At 41.3% G+C, this 20852-nt stretch overlaps 3 protein-coding genes across 4 annotated transcripts in view; all 3 read left to right on the top strand.

The window, feature by feature from the left end:
• The window catches only part of LOC124384657 (leucine-rich repeat flightless-interacting protein 1-like), a 794289-nt gene extending 792645 nt beyond the window's left edge, over window positions 1–1644 (top strand). Inside the window, exons 3-5 of the mRNA XM_046847701.1 lie at window positions 573–742; window positions 1102–1212; window positions 1316–1644. Of these exons, the coding sequence (XP_046703657.1) occupies window positions 611–742; window positions 1102–1212; window positions 1316–1369 (297 nt within the window). The 5' untranslated portion in view covers window positions 573–610 and the 3' untranslated portion in view covers window positions 1370–1644. The remainder of the gene's footprint in view (window positions 1–572; window positions 743–1101; window positions 1213–1315) is intronic.
• Window positions 1–20852, top strand: part of LOC124384630 — a 131925-nt gene that overhangs the window by 44170 nt on the left and 66903 nt on the right. The window lies entirely within an intron of this gene.
• LOC124384563 (zinc finger protein 883-like) lies at window positions 4866–8221 on the top strand. The gene is made up of 3 exons (XM_046847518.1): window positions 4866–5052; window positions 5153–5817; window positions 6348–8221. The coding sequence occupies exons 1-3, from the start codon at window positions 4866–4868 to the stop codon at window positions 7425–7427; spliced, it is 1932 nt and encodes a 643-aa protein (XP_046703474.1). The 3' UTR covers window positions 7428–8221.

A 20852-nucleotide genomic window follows, 5' to 3' on the forward strand; every position in this document is an offset into this window, starting at 1 on the left:
GTGTGTGTGTGTGTGTGTGTGTGTGTGTGTGTGTGTGTGTGTGTGTGTGTGTGTGTGTGTGTGTGTGTGTGTGTGTGTGTGTGTGTGTGTGTGTGTGTGTGTGTGTGTGTGTGTGTGTGTGTGTGTGTGTGTGTGTGTGTGTGTGTGTGTGTGTGTGTGTGTGTGTGTGTGTGTGTGTGTGTGTGTGTGTGTGTGTGTGTGTGTGTGTGTGTGTGTGTGTGTGTGTGTGTGTGTGTGTGTGTGTGTGTGTGTGTGTGTGTGTGTGTGTGTGTGTGTGTGTGTGTGTGTGTGTGTGTGTGTGTGTGTGTGTGTGTGTGTGTGTGTGTGTGTGTGTGTGTGTGTGTGTGTGTGTGTGTGTGTGTGTGTGTGTGTGTGTGTGTGTGTGTGTGTGTGTGTGTGTGTGTGTGTGTGTGTGTGTGTGTGTGTGTGTGTGTGTGTGTGTGTGTGTGTGTGTGTGTGTGTGTGTGTGTGTGTGTGTGTGTGTGTGTGTGTGTGTGTGTGTGTGTGTGTGTGTGTGTGTGTGTGTGTGTGTGTGTGTGTGTGTGTGTGTACATGTCTCGTTAAACTTCCAGGTCTTCTGGATGAAGCTGAGAAGAAACACGAGCAGGTGATGGAGTCCAGTGTTCAGCTACAGAAAGAGATCTACAAACTGGTATCAGACATGGACTTACTGCAGTCCTCAGCTCAGCAGAAAGAGGAAAAGCTTCTTCAGACTAACAGGGCGTGCAGGATGATGATGGCGGTAAGGGAGAAAATCCTTGCATTAAGCAGCACATGATGAGTTCCATCACCTGCTGTATGAACCTGAACAGAATCCACATTGTATTTCTAGTTGGAGATGCTGAGATTCTCTTTTTATTGAAATCTTTTTATTAAAACAGCAGGATGAGTTACTAAAGCTGAGCTTTTTCTCTCATTGAGACGTGAATTCTGTAGAACTGCTACTGCAATTTTTACATGAGATGCAATAAAATCGTCTTTGTGGTGTCAAGTGCTCAGTTTCTACTTCATCAAAATTCCCTTTAGTGTGAATTTCCTCAGAAGTGTCTGAATGTGTGTAAAAGTAAAAAAGTGAACAAGTTTTGTTTGTTGAACTTCCAGGAGGAGAAATACGAGCTGTTGATGTCGCAGGTGGACACGATGCAAGACTCAGTGCAGCATCTGGAGAAAGAGCTCAGAGAGAAGAGCAGGAAATGTGAGGAGAAAACTAAGGTAAGTGAGAAAATCCTACATTAAACACATTCTAAAAGAATGATGATTTATAATTGAAGAAGTAAATGCTTTGGTTTGAAACTGCTTTTGGTTCCTGTTTTAGGAGACAGGACAAGAACAGGAGGGTCACAGTTTCCTGCAGTCTACGAAGAGATGAGGGAAACTTTTAAACTGTGTGATGAGACTAAATGTATGTTTTTTCCTCTTAAGTCATGATTGATAAAATACACCATGTGTTAGTTATGGGTCAGAAAAGTAAATACAGCACCTCATTCACATATGGATATTAAGAAGCACATATTTAAGCTTCTACATGATCATTTTACTTACGCTCACCGAATTTCTTCTTCATGTGCTCAATTATCAAGTACAGATGTTTAAGTGAATCAGGTTCTGCCCCACATTTAATTTAAATAAAGCACTAAAGCTGCAAGAAAATACCTCAACTTCAGTTTCTGTCAAATTTCTTTTCTTTAAGGAAATCAAACATCACTGACTTTACTAAAGTGGATTTCAAGAAAAAAAATACCATCATTGAATGCTCTCTGTGATGAAGAGTCATTAGACATGATTGAAATTCAAAATCTTTATTTATTTAATAGTGTTTATTGTGTCTCGCTGTAGTAAAAGTGTTCAGACTCTCTGTTTCTCTTGTCGTCTTCTTCTTCTTCCGGCTTCTCTTATTAGGGGTCGCCACAGCGGATCATCCTTCTCCATACCCCCCTGTCCTCTACAACTGCCTCTTTCACACCAACTACCTGCATGTCTTTCTTCACCACTTCCATAATCCTCCTCCTTGGCCTTCCTCTTTTCCTCCTTCCCGGCTCCATCCTTAGCATTCTCCTACCGATATACCCCATGTCCCTCCTCTGCACATGTCCAAACCATCTCAACCTCGCCCCCCTCACCTTGTCTCCAAAACGTGCTACATACTCGCTGTTTCTGGCAACACCTTACAGTCGCCACCTTATAGTCGCCTTCAGGTTGCATCTCCTACATAGAACATAGTCCACCTGTGTGCACCTTCCTCCACTCATATACGTCACTCTATGATCCTATTTCTTCTTAAAATACGTGTTCACCACTGCCATTTTCCTCTTTTTAGCAAAAATCTACCACCATCTGCCCTTCCACATTACTCTCCTTAAATCCATACCTACCATCACCTCCTCATCACCTCTGTTTCCTTCACCTACATGCCCTTTAAAGTCTGCCCCATTCACCAATCTTTCATTCCTAGGTTCACCATCTACCACTTTATCTAACTCACTCCAGGATTTTTCCGTCTCCTCAATTCTCACAGCCCACCTGTGGAGCATAAGCACTGATGATATTTTTCATCTCCCCTTCAACTTCCAGCTTCACCTTCATCACCCTATCAGAAACTCTCTTCACCTCCACTACACTCTTACTGTACTCTTCCTTCAGAATCACCCCTACACCATTTCTCTTTCCATCCACACCATGATAGAACAGCTTAGTCTTACTCCCTTTCCATTTGGTCTCCTAAACACACAACATATCTACCTTTCTCCTGTCCATCATATCAGCTCCCTCTCTCCCTTTACCAGTCATAGTACCAACATTTAAAGTACCAACCTGAACCTCCACTCTCCTCCACTTCTTCTTTTTCCGCTGCCTCTGTAGACGTCTTCCTCCTCTCCTTCTCCTCCTTCGGCCAACTGTAGCTGAAAGCGGAGGGACATGCTAACAAGTTGATTGAAAATGCCCTCATAGGCCATTAGGAGGAAGTAGGTTGCTGCTTTTGACAGCCACAGATAATTACCTGCAGTCGTCATCAATGTATTCTTGTCCCAACCACATGGATTTTCACACATTTCATTTGGAAGACCTCATGCGGATCAGCTCAGTAGGTACTGATTGTTTGCACCAGTCCAGATTTTGAGCTTTATCTAATGAGAGCTACTATTAGCAAATGTTCTGAATCAGAAATGTTTTTTGCTAAATCCGAAATCACCCAAACATTGCTTGAACATAGTTTCAGGTAGCTTTGTGATCGTGTACTGAATCCTGTTAAGCTCTGATGTTATCACAGAAGCACAACAGGTTCCACAGTCTTTTTCTCTGTCTCCTGGAATTGAAAATAAGATGTATTTGCTGAATTTGTGTAAGCAGTACACAATAACATGCATGAAAAAACCGCACTACAGTGGAACCCGGTTATGTCGATGTCCTAGGGGTCGCCAAAAAGCATCGAGGTAACCGATGATCGAGATAAACGAAAATCAAAATGGCAGCAATATATTAACGTGTTAGAAATTTCTTTATGTACATGATGTGCGTTAATAAATGAGAATGTGCATGCACGTGTTTTGAAGGGTTTTTTTACACAACAGCGTTGCAGCGATTTGTTTGATGAAGGCATGCTATAAAAATACATACAGTACATGTTTATCTGTCAGGAATTCACCTGCCACGCCCCCTTCGGCCCCCTTCAGCGTGCCAGGTGCTTTCTCGGCCAGCTCCCGGGTTCAATCGCGCACATATGGTGCTCGTTTAGCATCATCACCAGCTCCTATTTAAACTTCCACACTCTCACTGTCCGTTGTTGTTGGTATATGTTGGTTCACGGCGGTCGTTGTTATCGCGCATGCGTATCCCGCACGTGCCTTCCACGGCACTCTCTCAACGGCTGCGCTTTTCTTCCCAAAGCGCACATGATTCCCCAAACCACCCCGATCCTGCCGGTGTTCATTCTATGCTTTTGCAGATCCCACGTTCCGCGTCGCCAAGCGCGGCTTTCGTCTCCCGTTCATCGCATAACATTTAACAACAAAAGGCATATGTGCACTAACTAACAGCAGAGATTCACCAGTATACAATACAACACCTGTAGCAGCTGTAAGACTTGATTTTTCCGCCACTTCCGCGAGTTCTTCTGCGGCTGCACCGAGATAACCGACGTTAAATGGCCCCCTTGTGCTCGAGATATTAGGGTTCGGCGACATAAAGTCGACATAACCGATAAAAAATGCTTAGAAAATGCAAGAATTTGGCGGTTCCACTTCAAAAACGTCGACTTAATAGGGTTGTCGAGGTAACCGAGGTCGAGATAACCGGGTTCCACTGTATTTACGTTATGTCAGGGATTCACCCTGCCACGCCCCCCTCGGCCGCTGTCAGGGATTCACCCTGCCACGCCCCTCTCGGTAGCTGTCAGGGATTCACCCTGCCACGCCCCCCTTGGTAGCAGTCACGCTGCCTCGTTATCCCATGCCTCCTGTGAATGCCGACAGCTGTGGCTCATTAAGGACTAGACTATATGAACTCACATTCTCGAGTCACAGGCTGTCAGTTCTTGAATGTCATGCTGGTGATTCCCGTGGCTGCTCGACCGCCAGCATTCCCTGCTGGTTCCGTTTCCGAACTCCGTTCCATGTTGGACTACTCTTGGCCGTAGGAGGTTTACTTTCGTTTTGCTTTCCGTTGAACTTCAACTTCTATTGTGTATTACTCGTCTCGAGCGGATGTCTTTGTTTGTTTCTCTCCTCGGCATATGTGAGTGTTTTTTGGTTAAATTGTTTCAATAAACTATGATTGACTTACTTCCACTTCCGCGTCATGGTCGTCAGCCTGACAGAAGAACCGACCTAAACCGAAAGCGGATTCGCCATACCGTGATTTTGACCGCGATGGTTTGGCAGCTGAACCCGGCTTCGGATTCCCACCGGAAGCTCAGTGCCGCTCCTCGTGGTTCAGAACCACAGACGCCGGATCATGCAAGCTCGGCTGCGGCACGCCCCTCAGCGAGCTCGAGGGGATTTCCAGCTCGTTTCCCCGGGAAGAGAGACGAATTGGGCGGATTCCTGCGGAGCATCGGCGAGTATGTGGAGGGAAATTTTTCCCAGTTTCCCTCCGAACGAGCCAAGATCGCCATCTTTATTTCCCTCCTGTCTGGTGGCGCTCTCTCCAAAACCAGCGCATTGGAGCGCCAAAGGGGGCAATTTTGGCTCACTCGCCGAGTTCATCAGGCTTCTTCTGGGGATGTGTGGGATGGAGGTGGCGGATCTCCACGACAGTCCCCTCAAGGAGGAAAGTGCTCCGGTCGTGAGTCCTTCGGAGCGCACAGCTATGTTCCAGGATTCTCTGAGGTTCTCTCCGTCCCAAGGTGCTTCAGAGCGCGTGACTCAGTTCCAAGGTTCTCCCAGGTGCGCGGCTCAGTTCCCAGGTTCTTCAGGGTACGTGGCTCCATCCCAGAGCTTCCATGAGCAAGTGGCTCCGTTCCAGGGCATCCAAGAGCACGTGGCTCCCTTCCAGGGCATCCAAGAGCACGCAGCTCTGTTTTTTGTTCCGCCGAGGGCGCCGCTCAGCCTCAGAGTTCCGCCGAGGGCGCCGCTCAGCCTCATAGTTCCGCCGAGGGCGCCGCTCAGCCTCAGAGTCCCCAAAAGAGCTCAGCCCAGCCACAGAGTCCCCCGGAGCGCTCAATTCAGTTCAAGGGCCGCGAGAAGGACGTCGAACCGCTGCCTCCGAGTTCACCACAAGTCGGCGGCTCACCCCCAGCGCTCACAAAAGGCTCGCCCCCACGTGCTCTTGGATGCACTGGAATGGAGCCACTTGCTCATGGAAGCTCTGGGATGGAGCCGTGTACCCTGAAGAACCTTAAGGTTTCTCTGACGGCCTCTGGTGTCCGCCCGGGACGTCATTTGACCTCTGGTCTCCGACATAGTTGCAGATAAATGTTTGTAGGAATCTCATTTGTTATGAAAATCTTCATAAGATTTGAAATATAAACTCATGAGACATGTGGCTTTCAACCAGTTGCTGTTCTGGATTGCTCCAGTACTGATTTCATGTATTTATATATAAAATAAAAATAATGTTCAATGCAGGAAATGTATATTCATGGGACTTCATCATCCATAACTTATCTTTTTGAGCAATATCAACTGAATAATGGACAGTAAGGCTCAAAGTGTCTTCCTTCCAAAAAGATATTTAAATTGTGTATGTAGTCCACCTTTATCAGGAACTGTTAACATTAAAATTTTGGTAGAGCATTTTCAGCTTTGAGTCCCAAAATCTGTGTTGAGGCCTAACAGGTTAAAGGTTTTCTAAAAGGCCTTAAAATACCGTTCATTTAACTTGTTTCAAACCATATCAGATTACTATAGCAGACATTTCTGATAACATGCAATACCACATCTAAAATTATTACAGTATATTTAATCATTTTATATTTTTTTCAGATCCACCACTGCTCAGATTGTGGGAAGAGTTTTACTAAAATTGCTGTTCTGAAAAGACACCAACGTATCCACACAGGAGAGAAGCCGTATCACTGTGATCAGTGTGAGAAGAGTTTTACTCAACAGGGTCATTTCAGATTACACCAGCGTGTCCACACAGGAGTGAAGCTGTATCACTGTGAACAGTGTGGGAAGAGTTTTACTCAACAGGGTACTCTTAAATCACACCAGCGTATCCACACAAGAGAGAAGCCTTATCACTGTGATCAGTGTGAGAAGAGTTTTACTCAACACGGTCATCTCAAATCACACCAGAGTATCCACACAGGAGTGAAGCCGTATTACTGTGAACAGTGTGGGAAGAGTTTTACTCAACAGGGTAATCTCAAATCACACAAGCGTGTCCACACAGGAGAGAAGCCGTATCACTGTGAACAGTGTGGGAAAAGTTTTACTCACTCGAGTCATTTCAAATCACACCAGAGTATCCACACAGGAGAGAAGCCATATCACTGTGAACAGTGTGGGAAGAGTTTTACTCATCAGAGTAATTTTAGAATACACCAGCGTATCCACACAGGAGTGAAGCCGTATCACTGTGAACAGTGTGGGAAGAGTTTTACTCAACAGGATCATCTCAAATCACACCAGCGTATCCACACAGGAGAGAAGCCGTATCACTGTGAACAGTGTGGGAAGAGTTTTACTCATCTGAGTACTCTCAAATTACACCAGAGTATCCATACAGGTGAGAAGCCGTATCACTGTGAACAGTGTGGGAAGAGTTTTACTCACCTGAGTACTCTCAAATCACACCAGCGTATCCACACAGGAGAGAAGCCGTATCCCTGTGAACAGTGTGGAATGAGTTTTAGTGCTCGGCGTGCCCTCCTTAGCCACCAGCAGAGTCATACCGGACAGAAGCTGCACCTCTGTGGACACTGTGGACGGAGCTATGTTTATCAAAGCTCATTAAGGAAACACAAGTGCTCTAACATACAACCATAAACTCCTGATGTTAATCTGTAAAACAAATCATCTTAAATTTCTTATTTGAGGCTACCTGAGCATCTCACCCATATGTGCTTTCTGAACATTATCTAATGGAACGGCTTCCAATCTATTGTCCCTGAGCCCAGTGTTACTGATTTACTGCAAACTTGAGCTTGATCACACGGTTACACAGCAAGATCAGGGAATAGATTTTTGTTGTATATATCTGGACCTATAAGAATTAAAGTGCAGACAAATCTCAAAAGTCTTTTTTTTTATCTAAAATGTTAAATGTATAAACCTTTAGGTATTTTGCACCGACGTTCATTTTTTGTGTTTCTCTAACTTTGAATAAGTTTATTAGTCAACTGTAAGGTTTGGTTGAGGAGTGGTAATGGTATGGGGCTGTACTTTGGGGTAAGACTCAGCCCTTGACTTAAAGTGTAGGGAAATGTTCATTACTTTAGCATACCAAATCATTTTGGACAATGCTAATGCTTCTAATATTGTGGGAATAGTTTGGAGACGGCCCTTTTTTAATCCAGCATGACCATGCCACAGTGCACAAACTGAGGTTCGTAAAGATGGTTGGATGAGTTTGGTGTGGAAGAACTGAACTGGCCTGCACAGAGCTCTAATCTTGACTTCACTGAACACCTTTGAGATTAATGTGAATGTTAAAAGTTGATTATTCTAAATAGACTGTATGAGTCTCGGTGTCATTAAAAACGTCTTGAGGAACATTGTTTTGTGATTATTTCATGAACAGTTCACTTATTTTTCTTTTGCTATTGTTTGTTAACTTATACTTTATTTTTTCTAAGAGGGAAAATAGAAATGCTGGTGATAGAAACAATCTTTTGATTCTATATCATAGATGATTATGAAGTATCAACAAATCATCATTATTTACTAAATAAAATTTCAGTTATTAACAAAATTCTATTATACAGAAAGAATAAAATGGAAAGCAATTAACTTTGATGTGGGAGCATTAAAATCTGTGTTTCCAGGGTCCAACTGTGACATTCAGTAACTTCAGGAGTCTCAGTCTAGAATTGTATGCAGTTCTCACTGCTCTGAATACAAGAACACCTGAGCTTCATCACCAAATGGAAATAAAAGTTAATTAATAACCAAAATAACTAAAATCTAATGGATATTTACATTACATGCTGCATACGAAAATTACGTGTGCATACAAATACAAAACTAATTTCCACTTAAATAAAAAGAAAATGGTGCAATGTGCTTTTTGACCAAGTTAATATGGTTCATTTAAATGTATAGTATAAGCAAACATTACAGGTTTGAAAATGTGTGCAGCTCAGTGTTGCAAAAACTAAATAATACAGATTTACTTATATATAAATACACCTTATACAAATTGCACAGAGTGGGTAGTTTATTAGTACTATTTATCTACATTATAACTGTAATATGTTGGCAAACAGTGGTGGCAAAGGTTCACACATCCTTCACTCAGTAGAAGTGCAGATACTCATGTTTTAAAATACTCGGGTAAAAGTTGAAGTACTGACTATACATTTTTTATTCAAGTTTCGGTAAGGAGGTTTGGGCTCTGACAATTAAGTACATTAAGAAAAAAGTAGTCATTACTACTACCTGTTTTAGTGTCACGCTGGTAACCCCATGTCATGTCCAATGGTTTTGGAGGTGAAGAAGAAGAGGAGGAGAGAGAGGACTGGAAGAAGAATAAGATGGTGGAAACTGAAAGAGGAAGAATGTAGTGTGAGATTCAGGGAAGAGGTCAGACGGGCTCGGTGGTGGTGAAGAGGTGCTGGATGATTGTGGAGCTACTGCAGAAGTGATAAGGGAGACAGTTAGAAAGGTACTTGGTGTGACATCTGGAAATAGAAAGGAAGACAAAGAGACGTGGTAGTGGAATGAGAAAGTGCAGGAGAGCAGAAGGAGGAAGTGGTTGGAGAAACAGAATTGGGTTCGAAAAAGTGATGACAAAAGTAGGCAGAAGTACAAGGAGATGCAGCAGCAGGTAAAGAGGGATGTGGTGAAGGACAAAGGAAAAGCCATATGAGGAGCTGTAGGAGAAGTTGGACACTAAAGAATTAGAAAAGGATTTGTAGCAATTGGCCAGGCAGAGAGACCGAGCTGGGAAGAGATGCAGTGGAGTTTTTAAAAAAATTGTTTAACAAGATTTTGGAAGGTGAGAGGATGCCTGAGGAATGGAGAAGGAGTGTGCTGGTACTGATCTTTAAGAATAAGGGAGATGTGCAGAGCTGCAGTAACTACCGGGGAATTAAGTTGATCAGTCACACCATGAAGTTATGGGAAAGAGTAGGGTTTGAGATTCCCAAAGCTTTAGAAACGGCTTGATAGCCTTTTCCAGACTGATGGATCTTAAATACTTTGTATATGTATATTATATATGTATATGTATAGTATATATGGATATGTATATGACACCGAACAGGCCGCACGATCTGAGGTATCTGTGGAACTATTTATTGGCTGAAATTTGGTCAGAAAGAAATAATATATAGATATTGACAATAGTCCAGATTTAAAGTGTCCCAGTGCGATCGTCACTAAAGTGTTCATGTGTTAGGTCTTTTCCTGGTTTAGACTCCGAATGGCCTGTGGGCAGAATCTCCTCCTCATTCTCCCTCTGTTTACCTTCAAGGATTGGAAGCGCTTTCCTGAACACAACACAGAAAAGAGGACTTCTGGCTGAGATCCTCCAATATCTTTCCGGCCCTGGTCCAGCACTGCTTGCTGTACATGTCCTGCAGTTCAGGGAGTTCAGAACACTCAGCTCTGCCCTGCATGGTGCATTTCTCGAACCAAGAAGAGATACTACCCATCAGGACACTTTCAACGGTGCAGTTGAAGAAAGACCTCAGCACCAGAGAGGGTGATTTAAAGTCTCTTAAGCATCTCAGGTGGTATAGACGCTGCTTGGCCTTCATCAGGGTGACGATCCCAGCCAACATGTCCATGTGGGCCCCACATGGGTTTTATCTGGGTTATCTGGGAATCACGTGGGCATGGGTCAGAGTGGGCACTTTGATGGGCTGAATGTGGGCCCCAGCTAGGTTGCCCATTTTGTTTATTCGAGGGCCCTGTATGGGCCACATTTGGCTATATTATTCAATTGATGATAAATTCAATTGATATGTTTTTTGCGTGTTTTATATGAAAACAAAGTTTTATATATTAACAATAACCTAGTAGGACCTTTAGTTTAAAAAAAAAAAAATGAAGAAAAAATCTCTTGTGCAGCTCACAGAGTCTCCCATTGGCTCCTGTGTTCCTGCCTTCTCATTCTGAAGAAATGGTCATCACTCACTTTAACTGATCACCTGACCTGACCTGACCTGGATAAGCTGACCTGACCTGGATAACCTGACCTGACCTGACCTGGATAAGCTGACCTGACCTGGATAACCTGACCTGACCTGACCTGGATAAGCTGACCTGACCTGGATAACCTGACCTGGATAACCTGACCTGACCTGACCTGGATAAGCTGACCTGACCTGGATAACCTGACCTGACCTGGATAACCTGACATCTCTGTCACGGTAAGAAATTTCATTTAATGTATACTTCTGAAAGATTTGTGGTAATCAAAGTTACAGGCACAATATAAAGAAGGTAAGTGTGGAGAGTGAACTGGTTTACCTCAGAGATAATCACCTGTGGAAAACCGAACATTCTTAACGATTAGCAGATAACTAGGACAGTGTCTACTAAAATGTGGAAATAACGACTTTTCAAACCGTTTTCACCCGTGTTTTCTCCATACAGTGTCCTCATGATAACAGGAGGGTGAAACAGTAAAAGCACTGTGGAGTCTCTTTCTCTTTCACTACCTTTATAACATGTGTATATACAATACACAGAGAAAAGCTCTGAGGAGATTGTGACAATACTTAACATTATTTTAATGTGATTTAGGTGAAATAGATAGAGGTGATAAAAAACGTTCATATTTATATAATTTCTAAACATTACTAAAAATATGACACGTTATGATTACGTTAAAGATAATAAACAGTTTGGGCAAATGGTGGATTAGAAGAAATTTACAACCTTGGGATTTTTATTCTTTTTTTTTTTTTTTTTTGACTGATAGACTTATGCTCATGTAACTTGCATGCATACAAATAATGGATTGTGCCCTGGTTGATGCAGTAGCATGCTCTACTTTTATATACATTTTTGCTTAACAGGAACCCTGAAGCAGAAACGTTTGCTGAAAACTGTCAGTAAGAAAGAGCTGGAGAAAGCGCTTGTTAAATGGTTCACAAATGCAAGAGACGGAGAAGGCAACTGTGTTTTGAGAGCTCAGCGGGACCGTGATCGGAGTGCAGTACAGCCGGAAGTGTAAGTAATATAACCTATAGCTAGGGCTGCACAAATAATAATATTTTATCCCGATCACTGTTTTTGCCTCTGTTTATTTAAAGGAATACTCCACCCTAAGATGAAAAAAGTTCTTATAAATTACTTATCCTCAAGGCATCTATACGGTGCTGAGAGAGCTCAATGTGCTGCAACTTAAGAAAACATGCAAATAGAAAAAATATTGTTCAATGTCTTGTTCAAAAATATTGTTGCTTATTGTTCAATGTCTATTTATTTATTTTGTGGTCTGTGCTGTTTGCAGTGTAAATGAATTGGTTGTGTTGTGAGGATTTGCAGGATGTTTCTGTATTTAGTTGCGTTGTGAGGATTTGCAGCTCGTGTTGTTTAACTGATGATGTTTTCTTGATTTGCTGGTGTTTTTTTCTATTTGCATATGTTTTCTTCAGTTGCAGTGCGTTGAACTTTCTGGTCCACCGTGATCCGAGGTGTGACTTACGTCTTTCAGCTGATCAGAATCATTGTTCAATCACTGGCTTTTGGCAAAAGCCAAATATTCGTTTAGACGCAAGGTTGATATTTTTATTGTTACATTCATTAATTTTGGATTCCATGACTGGTCCCCCGGCATAAGTTATTACTGTGTGAGACAGAGGTGGGAACAATTCACTGATGAGATTCTAGGATACGTCTTAATTATATTGATGGATGTTTTTTTAGATGCCGCTGTGAATGGTAGTATTTTAAAATGTACTAAATTGCCTTTTCTGTGTTCTCTTTCTTTACTGTTTTGTAGGTGTGCAGTCGAGGAATCTGCATAGACCTGTCGGGAAAAAATATTTTAATCAACCTTATCTAGCGTGTGTTATAATTAAACTAATTAATACAACAAAATTAACCTAATAATTAATGTAGGACTTATTAGATACAATAGAAGTAGTTTGATAAAACCTATTTATCCTATATGTTATTCAAACTTATGTAACCTATTTACAAGTATAAGTAGAATAGTAATAATAAGGCAGTTATGTGTGAGAATAGAATAGAGTCTGACTGATGTTATGAGTGTGTTAAATAGACAAAGAACAAAAGACAGCATTGAGTTTAAGCATGTTTATTGGGATAGAAAAGCTTGTGGGCTTCTGCGGCTGCACAAGAAATAAGGGAGTATTTTGGCTCAGAGTCAGGCGAAGGCAGAGTAGCAAGGTAATCGGGCAAAGGGACCGGAGAGGTAGGAGAATAATCAGTGGGAGACCAGCGTGAGGGATAAGGAGAAAACTGTGGCCTTGTTGCAGGAAAGCAGATGCCATCATCAAGGTCGTCATCATAAGTTTGGGTCTGTTGGTTGAAGGCAGCAGAGAGGTCAGATGAGGTCTGTGTGCCCATATCACGCGTAAAGGTGCTCTGCACGATGCGAGGAGACAGACAGGGATTCTCTGGAACAGTTGCCCTAGAGAGATGTTCAATAGATAGAGCAATCTCAGTAGCAAGTGAGAAGAGCTGGAATTGGCGATATTGTTTGCCAAGACCACTCTTAGGAGGTGGACCAGGATGTCTGCATGATGGAGCTGAGCAAAAGAGACCAACAGAGATAAGATGTTAAACAGGGTAAAATCACAGTGACAAAAACACAAGCTGCTAGATGCATGCAAGAATAACACACATTCAAGAGAAGATTCTACACACTATGTAACAATCAGTTCAGAATGCACAAATAAAGTATAACCTGGGCACGTGCATAATCAAATTAGAGTAATATAGTCAAGCACATGTAAACAGACAATCTAATACACTGATATAGCTAAATTCAATAAAAGTAGAATAGCGAAACAGCATTATAAAAAGAATAAAAGCAGAACACTTACCCATTGCAGATGCAGGAAGACAAAATAGGCCGCAAAATGGTTATTCACACTTGAAAGACTGAAGCAATGTATGGTTGGGTTTAGAGAGAATAAAAGCTTTATACACACTCATTTTTTTAAATAAAACCAGATAAAGGCCGAAACTAAGGGGAATGGAGGAGAGCAGGAACTCCAAATATGGGACCATATGTGAAGAGTGAAGACCAAGGCCAAAGATAAGGGGAATTGAAACAAAGAAGGCAAAGTCAGAAAATAAGGGGAATTGTTCAAGATGAAGAAATTAGAAGACACAGGGTGTCTTCAGGGTATAAATACGAGCACAAGCAGACAGCAGGTGTACTTCATCATTTTTATCTGCTTTATCATTTTTGATGTGCTTAACATTTTGATGTGAAGTACCCACCTTCTACTGAGCTCATTGAAACGTGCATGAAATAAAGGAGTTTTGCTTTCACTCATCTAGGACTGAGGATCCGTCATTGGCGGTTTGTGTCTATTATATTTTATCTTTTTAGGATTGGCTGAACAACATTGGGAATCCTCTGAGCAAAGAATCCACCCTTGATGTGTCGTCTCGGAGACGGGCTCTGAATTCCGACAACACATACACATTTTTGTGTATAAGTGCAATATAAATAAATGAAATTTAAGTTAAATGGAGCTGATTAATATTAATAAAATAAATTAAATGATTCAGAAAAGACGAGTACAGATGAACCGGTGAAGCGACTCTCCTGAACCTCATTGTTTTGAATAGAAGTGATGAACCGAACTCTCTTGAACCGAGTCACTTGAACTGAATCTAAGGAGTCGAAATCATTGAATCGAATCTTTTTGAACTGGATTGACCAAACTGAATGGACTGAATTATTAAAATGAATCTATTAAATAGTTATTTCTGATGTTTTTCTACTAACTGCAGTTGTCAAAATTTGAACTATGATGTTATGAGGCTGCATTGGAACTAAACTTTATAGTATTGTGTGATCAGATGAACCCATGAAGAACTCATGTATTGTAAACTGATTTAATCTCTGTGTTATTGTGATTTAATATTTAAACTGATGCTGTTTAATAACTGTTTATTTTATTACTTTAACTTCTGTTCATGTAAAATTGGGTTTAAACAAAAGCTTTATTTTATTATCATTTACTTTTGTCTCGTTTTCCCAACATTTTATCATGTGGATTTTAATTCTTAGTTAAATTTCAATGTTGTCCAATAATAATTTAATAATAGAAACAAAACACACACTATATTTAAGATATTTATTAATTTTTAAGGAATAAAAAATATTCAGTTACAATAATCACTGATATGTTTGTACTTTATTATATGTAGGACATGTCCAGCTTGATCTCCTCTTTTTCTTTCTCTGGTTTTCTTTCTCTAGTGCTGAAGTCATATTGCTGAACAGCTGTACAGCTTCCTCCAGTCACTCTCGGGTTTCCATCCTCATTTCTCTTCCCTCACCTAAGAATCTTTGTTTCCTCAGAGATTTTCTGCGACTCTTTGGGCTTGTAGAGGTTCAGCTTTCTGTTTCTGCTGTTTCTCATAGTCAGAACCCAAAGTGCTCTCAGCTGAGCTACATGTTTCTCCAATTGCTCTTGGTTTCTCAGAATGATCTTTCTCAAGCTCCTCAGTCTTCTTCTGTATCTTACAGTGATTCACAGTATCCTGGAGCTCTGGAATGTAGGAGAGGAACATATAAGAACTCCAAACCATATCTAGTTTAGCCTTCTTTTTTTTCTCATCCCATTTATTTTTCTTAAAATTCAAAGTCAGCTGAGCAGCATGGTCCTCCAGTTGCTCCTGGTGTCTCATCAGATGTTCTCATTCTTTCATCAAATTATCTCGCTCATGCTCTGCACAATTCTTCTCTTCCTCACATTGATTCATGAAATCCTGGAGGTCTCTGATGGTTTGAAGGTATAAGATGGTCCACTCCTGCATGTCTCGTTTGACCTTCCTAATTTTCACCTGCCATTTATTTTTTTTCAAAATTCAAAATGGCCTGCAGCTGAGCAACACGTTCCTCCAGTCGCTCTTGGTATCTCATCAAATGATCTTTCTCATGCTTTGCAGTCTTCCTCTTTTCTTTACAGAGATTCAGAGAATCCTGGACCTTTTTGATGGTCAGAAGCGGTAAGTTGATCCTCTCCTTCATGTCTAGTTGGTCCTTCTTGCTTTTCTCCTCCCATTTATTTCTCTCTAATTCAAAGCTGGCCTCGAGCTGAGCAACACGTTCCAGCAGTTGCTTTTGTTCTGTCACACAGCTCTCTCTCTCACATTCTACAGATTTCTTCTGTTCCTCGTGGAGTTTCAGGGAAGACTGGAGCTCGGTGATGTTCTGGAGGTGTGTGTCGTTTCTATGATTCATGTCCTGTTCCCCCTGCTTTCGCTCAGAAGCTAAAGTAGCCTCCAGAGTTTGCACCTTCTGTACCAGAATGGCTTTCTCTTCTTTCTCTTCTGTTATCTTCTCTATCATCAGATTAAGAAATGCTTTCCAATCTGTAACGACTTTCTGCATGTGTTCCAGCTTCTCCTCCTTTTCCGTAATCTGTTTATTTTTCTTCTGTCTCCTGCTTTAAAAAAACTCTCTAAGTCTCCTAAATTTATTTTACACCAATTTTATTCAACCATGAAATAAATCGTGTCAGCGTCCAGCAGCAGGTTTAGCATCTCCACCATGAATTCCACTGATGCTTCATCTGCTTTAGAGCCACTTGAGCTTCACCCACCAACACTACACTGCTATGGAGCTGACTGCCAGTGTCACACTGTATAAAGGATAAAGGCGTGTATGCAGCTCTATCACTCATCTCTTTATGAGGATAGTAAAAGCTAATGCAGTGAATGAAACAGGATAATAACTGTATATCACTTAGATTATGCCATGATGCCTGCTATGCTTTTACACATAGAGCAACAATATTCCTTTTTCTCTTTCTGTATACTGCATGACTTGTTTAGTGGCATTCACGATTAGTTTGTTTTGGTGACAAAAGTGTCCATTTGCACATTTTTTTAATGATGAATAAAAATAAAGATAAATAATAATAAAAAAAGTGTTATTGCACGATTTATAAAGAAAAATAAATAAGGAGTAATATTACACAGAAGGTACAGAAGTGATATTGCACACGTTGTATTGCATTGCACAATGGGGAGAGTATTTAAGTGTTTATGAGGTAGTCGCCTCGGGGAAGAAGCTTTTCTTGTGCCTCATGTCCTGATGCTCGGTGCTCTGTAACGTTGGACAGACGGCAAAAGTTCAATCAGCATATGGCTTGGATGTGAGGAACCCAGAGTGATATTCTGTGCCCTCTTTTCACTCTGGATGTGTACAGTTCCTGTAGTGTGAGAAGGAAAACACCAATAATCCTTTCAGCCTTTAGAACAGTCCTCTATCTATCTATCTATCTATCTATCTATCTATCTATCTATCTATCTATCTATCTATCTATCTATCTATCTATCTATCTATCTGTACACGGTATATATACATTATTTTGGCAAAAGTTTGCGGACACCTGGTCATAAGTACGGTATGTGCTTTTTGAGCATCACATTCCACATTTAGTCCCAATTTGTGCTGATATTTTCCTCCACTCTTCTGGGAAGATGTTCCACTAGATTTTGGCGTGTGCTTATGGACATTTGTGTTCATCAGCCACTAGACTGTTAGTAAAGTCAGGTAGAGATGTAGGTGAGGTGAGGAGGTCTGGGGTGCAGTCAGTGTTCACATTCATTTCAAAGGTGTTCAGTAGGGTTGAGATCAGAGCTCTATAGCAGGCCACTCAAGATCTTCCTCTCCAAACCATGTAAACCAAATCTTCATGGAGCTGGCTTTGTGCACAGGGGCATTGCCATGCTGGAACAGATTTGGGTTTTCACAAAAACAAAGTCTTTACAAAATTTTATTATAGCGAATCCGAAGACACACTACACAACTGTGTGCCTCCTGCTTTGTGTTAACAGTTTGGAGAAAAACACATATTGCAGGAAAGGTCAGGTGTCCCAATACTTTTGTGTAGTTGTTGGACTGCTTTGCTAAAACAATACAGAAATACACAAAACAACACAGAACTAAGACTACACAGGACTACAGGACTAAAGTGCACATGTGCAAACAACATCACAGTCTGATCCATGTGGAATAAAGTGCAAGAATATTGTGCATATAATAATAAATACTGTGTATGTGAACTTAAACATTTTAGTGTCTTTAGCAGCATTTTAAAAAAACAAAATTAGCAAAATTGCAAAGAAAATGTTAATTTTGTCTCTGTGTGTGTGTGTGTGTGTGTGTGTGTGTGTGTGTGTGTGTGTGTGTCTGTATGTGCTGAAGCAGGTCAGCCACAGTGTTTGTGAGGGTCGTGTTAGAGTCACATATGACTTGCACTTTAACAGAAAGCACATGCTTTTTAACATAAACAAATTCATTTTCATACGGAGTCTTTACAGAAATATGAATTCTGAGGCTCCATTCTCAGCATTCTCTTACCGATATACCCCATGTCCCTCCTCTGCACATGTCCAAACCATCTCAATCATGTCTCTCTTACTTTGTCCCCAAAACGTCCTACATGCGCTGTCCCTCTAATAAACTCATTTCTAATCCTGTCCATCGTCATCACTCCCAACGAAAACCTCAACATCTTCAGCTCCGCTACCTCCAGCTCCACCTCCTGTCTTTTACTCAATGCCACTGTCTCTAAACCATACAACATCTCAGGTCTCACCACAGTCCTATAAACTTTCCCTTTCACTCTCACAGATACTCTTCTATCACAAATCACTCCTGCTATCACTCTTCTCTACCCACTCCACCCTGCCTGCAGTCTTTTCCTCACTTCTCTAACACACTCTCCATTACTTTGCACTGTTGACCCCAGGTACCTGAACTCCTCCACCTTTTCCACCTCTTCTCCCTGCAACTGCACCACTCCACTGCCCTCCCTCTCATTTACACACATGTACTCTGTCTTACTCCTACTGACTTTCATTCCCCTTCTCTCTAAACCCTGTTGTATGCTTTCTCTAGATCTATAAACACAATGCAACTCTTCTGACCTTCTCTGTACTTCTCTTTCAACATTTTCAAAGCAAATAATTGAGAAAAGACAAAGACAAAATACATTTTTGTTAGTCCTCTTCATGTTTTATATGCAGTTTCTGCTGTTTATTTAGTTAAATACCCACACTGAAACATATTTAACTGTAGACAAACCATTAATGGTAGGTTATGTAACTGTACATCCTCAGTGTTATAGTTACTTTTCATGTATCTGTACATACTCAGTTGTTGTTGTTGTTGTTGTTCTGGTGTTTTATGGCGGTTTGGCAGACCAACGAAAAGGTGCATTACCGCCAACTACTGAATGTTTGATTATCTAGCTCGAAGGACCATGCTCGGTCAAGGCACACACTGTGCAAGAGATACGGGGGTGTTTCTCTGTGTATCTCTGTGATGTCACAGTGCGCCGCTTTCGACCACATGCATAAAAGCCAGAACACCGAGCTTACGGCTAGACTGTTAGTAAAGTCAGGTAGAGATGTAGGTGAGGTGAGGAGGTCTGGGGTGCAGTCAGTGTTCACATTCATTTCAAAGGTGTTCAGTAGGGTTGAGATCAGAGCTCTATAGCAGGCCACTCAAGATCTTCCTCTCCAAACCATGTAAACCAAATCTTCATGGAGCTGGCTTTGTGCACAGGGGCATTGCCATGCTGGAACAGATTTGGGTTTTCACAAAAACAAAGTCTTTACAAAATTTTATTATAGCGAATCCGAAGACACACTACACAACTGTGTGCCTCCTGCTTTGTGTTAACAGTTTGGAGAAAAACACATATTGCAGGAAAGGTCAGGTGTCCCAATACTTTTGTGTAGTTGTTGGACTGCTTTGCTAAAACAATACAGAAATACACAAAACAACACAGAACTAAGACTACACAGGACTACAGGACTAAAGTGCACATGTGCAAACAACATCACAGTCTGATCCATGTGGAATAAAGTGCAAGAATATTGTGCATATAATAATAAATACTGTGTATGTGAACTTAAACATTTTAGTGTCTTTAGCAGCATTTTAAAAAAACAAAATTAGCAAAATTGCAAAGAAAATGTTAATTTTGTCTCTGTGTGTGTGTGTGTCTGTATGTGCTGAAGCAGGTCAGCCACAGTGTTTGTGAGGGTCGTGTTAGAGTCACATATGACTTGCACTTTAACAGAAAGCACATGCTTTTTAACATAAACAAATTCATTTTCATACGGAGTCTTTACAGAAATATGAATTCTGAGGCTCCATTCTCAGCATTCTCTTACCGATATACCCCATGTCCCTCCTCTGCACATGTCCAAACCATCTCAATCATGTCTCTCTTACTTTGTCCCCAAAACGTCCTACATGCGCTGTCCTCTAATAAACTCATTTCTAATCCTGTCCATCGTCATCACTCCCAACGAAAACCTCAACATCTTCAGCTCCGCTACCTCCAGCTCCACCTCCTGTCTTTTACTCAATGCCACTGTCTCTAAACCATACAACATCTCAGGTCTCACCACAGTCCTATAAACTTTCCCTTTCACTCTCACAGATACTCTTCTATCACAAATCACTCCTGCTATCACTCTTCTCTACCCACTCCACCCTGCCTGCAGTCTTTTCCTCACTTCTCTAACACACTCTCCATTACTTTGCACTGTTGACCCCAGGTACCTGAACTCCTCCACCTTTTCCACCTCTTCTCCCTGCAACTGCACCACTCCACTGCCCTCCCTCTCATTTACACACATGTACTCTGTCTTACTCCTACTGACTTTCATTCCCCTTCTCTCTAAACCCTGTTGTATGCTTTCTCTAGATCTATAAACACAATGCAACTCTTCTGACCTTCTCTGTACTTCTCTTTCAACATTTTCAAAGCAAATAATTGAGAAAAGACAAAGACAAAATACATTTTTGTTAGTCCTCTTCATGTTTTATATGCAGTTTCTGCTGTTTATTTAGTTAAATACCCACACTGAAACATATTTAACTGTAGACAAACCATTAATGGTAGGTTATGTAACTGTACATCCTCAGTGTTATAGTTACTTTTCATGTATCTGTACATACTTAGTTGTTGTTGTTGTTCTGGTGTTTTATGGCGGTTTGGCAGACCAACGAAAAGGTGCATTACCGCCAACTACTGAATGTTTGATTATCTAGCTCGAAGGACC

This window comes from Silurus meridionalis, chromosome 4 (genome assembly GCF_014805685.1).
Source record: "Silurus meridionalis isolate SWU-2019-XX chromosome 4, ASM1480568v1, whole genome shotgun sequence".
In the NCBI taxonomy this organism is placed as follows: Eukaryota; Metazoa; Chordata; class Actinopteri; order Siluriformes; family Siluridae; genus Silurus; species Silurus meridionalis.

What these genes read in the sequence shown, in the direction of transcription:
- LOC124384563 (XM_046847518.1), top strand. Translation starts at nt 4,866, where the DNA reads ATGGTTTGGCAGCTGAACCCGGCTTCGGATTCCCACCGGAAGCTCAGT. An exon ending in CGGATTCCTGCGGAGCATCG is followed by an intron (nt 5,053 to 5,152) that starts GCGAGTATGTGG and finishes CTCCAAAACCAG; the next exon opens with CGCATTGGAGCGCCAAAGGG. An exon ending in AAGCTCTGGGATGGAGCCGT is followed by an intron (nt 5,818 to 6,347) that starts GTACCCTGAAGA and finishes TTACTATAGCAG; the next exon opens with ACATTTCTGATAACATGCAA.